Below are 2,500 nucleotides of genomic sequence, written 5' to 3'. Positions count from 1 at the left end.
GTCCGAGTCCAGCTCCGACACGGAGGTGAGTTCACTGCGAGCAACTTTTCAGCAGTTTTAGGGACCGTTCGTTATTTTTTGGGGGGGCTCTGATGAGGGACTGATGTTTTTATTTTATTTTATTTTTTATTTTTGGAGGAGGGACACGTGACTTTAAATGGGTTTGTATTTATTTTTACTCTCCATTTGTAAAGACAACATGTTTTGGGATTTTGTTTGTCTTTAAAATAAATTTGCAACTTGTGAATTAAATAGTTTTAAATTTTGTGACATTCCTTTTCATTTCTTTTTTTCTTTAATTAAAGATATATATATATGTGCTTTTTTCCTAATTTTGGAGGAGCGACAGTTTTAAATGGCTGGGTTTGTTTTGCTAACAATTTCAAAACAAAAGTTTTGGTGTGTTCAGTTTTGTTTGGGATTTTAATTGTTTGGCTATTTTTTATAGAAATTGTGGTGAGTTTTGTTATTATTATTATTATTTGTGTTATTTATTTATTTTTAACTTTTCAAATAATGGCATTTTTCGTCTTCAAAATTGCGTCGTGGTAAAAAAACATTTGGTGATAGTAGTGTTTTCGTTAAAAAATGGCCTTTTTCTTGAAAAAGAAACGTGGGATTCAGAAGCGTGTCGTCTCTTTAAGGAAACGATGTCTCTCAAACCCTGCGTGTTTTCTTTAAAAAACTTAATTAATAAAAAGCATGTGGGCAGTTTTCTAAAGAAAAGATTTCAGAGTCACAATCAGGTTTTATTGCCAAGAACGTTTACATATACAAGGACTGTGTGTGTGTGTGTGTTTGTGCATATGTGTGTGTGTTTGTGCGTGTGTGTGTGTGTGTGCGTGCGTGCGTGCACGTGTGTGTTTGTGCGTGTGTGTGTGTATGTTTGCAGGCAGACAGACGTCCGAAGACGAACGCGGAGCTGCACAGCAGGGCCACACACACTCACCTGTTTGAAGAAGGTAATGAAGTCACTCGTGTGTTAAACCTGCCGCTGAGAGGAAGTGAGAGAATACGGAGGATTAAAACCCCACCGACACAAATCTGACTGACGTCGCTTTTGTTCACACAAAAAACAAAAAAAACAAATTCAAGTGTTGTTTCTTTTAGTGAATCAGAATCAGAAAAAGATTTATTGCCAGGTATAGTTAACACAATACGAGGAATTTGTTCTGGTGGGTTGGTGCAACATAAATATAGAAAAAGAAAACAGATAAAATAGAAGATACAAATATAAAATATAAAAATATATAATATAACAATATAAAAGGTGCAAGTCTAGTATTGATATTTACATTGAAATTCACATTTATACAGGTTTGAGTGCAGCTTTATGGTGTGGATGTGCCGCATGACCAGCAGCAGTGCCGGTGATGTGCATTAATGAACACGTTAATGTAACGTACAGTCTATGAGGAGAGTGCGTCAGTGGGGGACCTGGGCCTTGTTTATGAGGCCGGTGGCAGACGGGAAGAAACTGTTCTTGTGGCGTGAGGTCCTGGTCTTGATGGACCGAAGCCTCCTGCCAGAGGGGAGTGATTGAAAGAGTTTGTGTCCAGGGTGGGAGGGATCGGCCACAATCTTACCTGCACGCCTCAGAGTCCTGGAGGCGTACAGGTCCTGGAGGGAAGGCAGACTGCGGCCGATGACCTTCTCAGCAGAGCGGATGATACGCTGCAGCCTGCGCTTGTCCTTGGCGGTAGCTGCAGCGTACCAGATGGTGATGGAGGAGGTGAGGATGGACTCCATGATGGAGGTGTAGAAGTGCACCATCATCTTCACTGGCAGGTTGAACTTCCTCAGCTGCCGCAGGAAGAACATCCTCTGTTGGGCTTTTTTAGTAAGAGAGCTGATGTTCAGCTCCCACTTGAGGTCCTGGGTAATGATGGTGCCCAGGAAGCAGAAGGACTCCACCGTGACCACTGGAGAGTCCCTCAGGGTGATGGGGGTGAGTGGGGCTGTGCTCCCTCTGAAGTCTACTATCATCTCCACTGTCTTTAGAGCGTTGAGCTCCAGATTGTTCAAGCTGCACCAGGACACCAGACGGTCTGTCTCCCTCCTGTAGGCGGACTCGTCTCCATCAGAGATGAGCCCGATGAGGGTCGTGTCGTCCGCGAACTTCAGGAGCTTGACAGACTGGTGACTGGAGGTGCAGCTGTTGGTGTACAGGGAGAATAGCAGAGGGGAAAGAACACAGCCCTGAGGGGATCCAGTGCTGATAGTCCGGGAGTCAGAGATGTGTTTTCCCAGCTTTACATGCTGCCTCCTGTCAGACAGGAACCTACAAACTTCAAACATACTTCGTTTTTTATGGAGCATTTTGCTCAAGAATTGAATTTAAATACTTCGATCAGGCGTCATTCAAGGTGCTTGGGGTGCTTGAATTAGACATTCAGAAATTAGAGTCCCTGAATACCTTGAAACTCAGATATTTTTTATCACGGTCCTTGTAAAAGTACTTGAATCTAATTAAGAGAACAGCGATAATTGATTTAATAAA

General features: G+C 42.5%; 1 protein-coding gene across 2 annotated transcripts in view; it reads left to right on the top strand.

The window, feature by feature from the left end:
* LOC121938910 (transcription factor 7-like 1-A) overlaps nt 1-2,500 on the top strand; it is a 19,518-nt gene that overhangs the window by 146 nt on the left and 16,872 nt on the right. For both annotated transcript variants that reach the window (XM_088071335.1, XM_088071334.1), the window contains exons 1-2: nt 1-25; nt 893-962. The exon at nt 1-25 is cut by the window's left edge and continues 146 nt beyond it. In XM_088071335.1, the coding sequence (XP_087927461.1) occupies nt 1-25; nt 893-962 (95 nt within the window). The remainder of the gene's footprint in view (nt 26-892; nt 963-2,500) is intronic.

This window comes from Plectropomus leopardus, chromosome 20 (assembly GCF_026936395.1).
Source record: "Plectropomus leopardus strain MGB_pleo_1.0 chromosome 20, ASM2693639v1, whole genome shotgun sequence".
NCBI classification, from domain to species: Eukaryota; Metazoa; Chordata; class Actinopteri; order Perciformes; family Serranidae; genus Plectropomus; species Plectropomus leopardus.
Note: the sequence above shows the minus strand (reverse complement) of the source record. Positions and strands in the feature narration are given on the sequence as shown.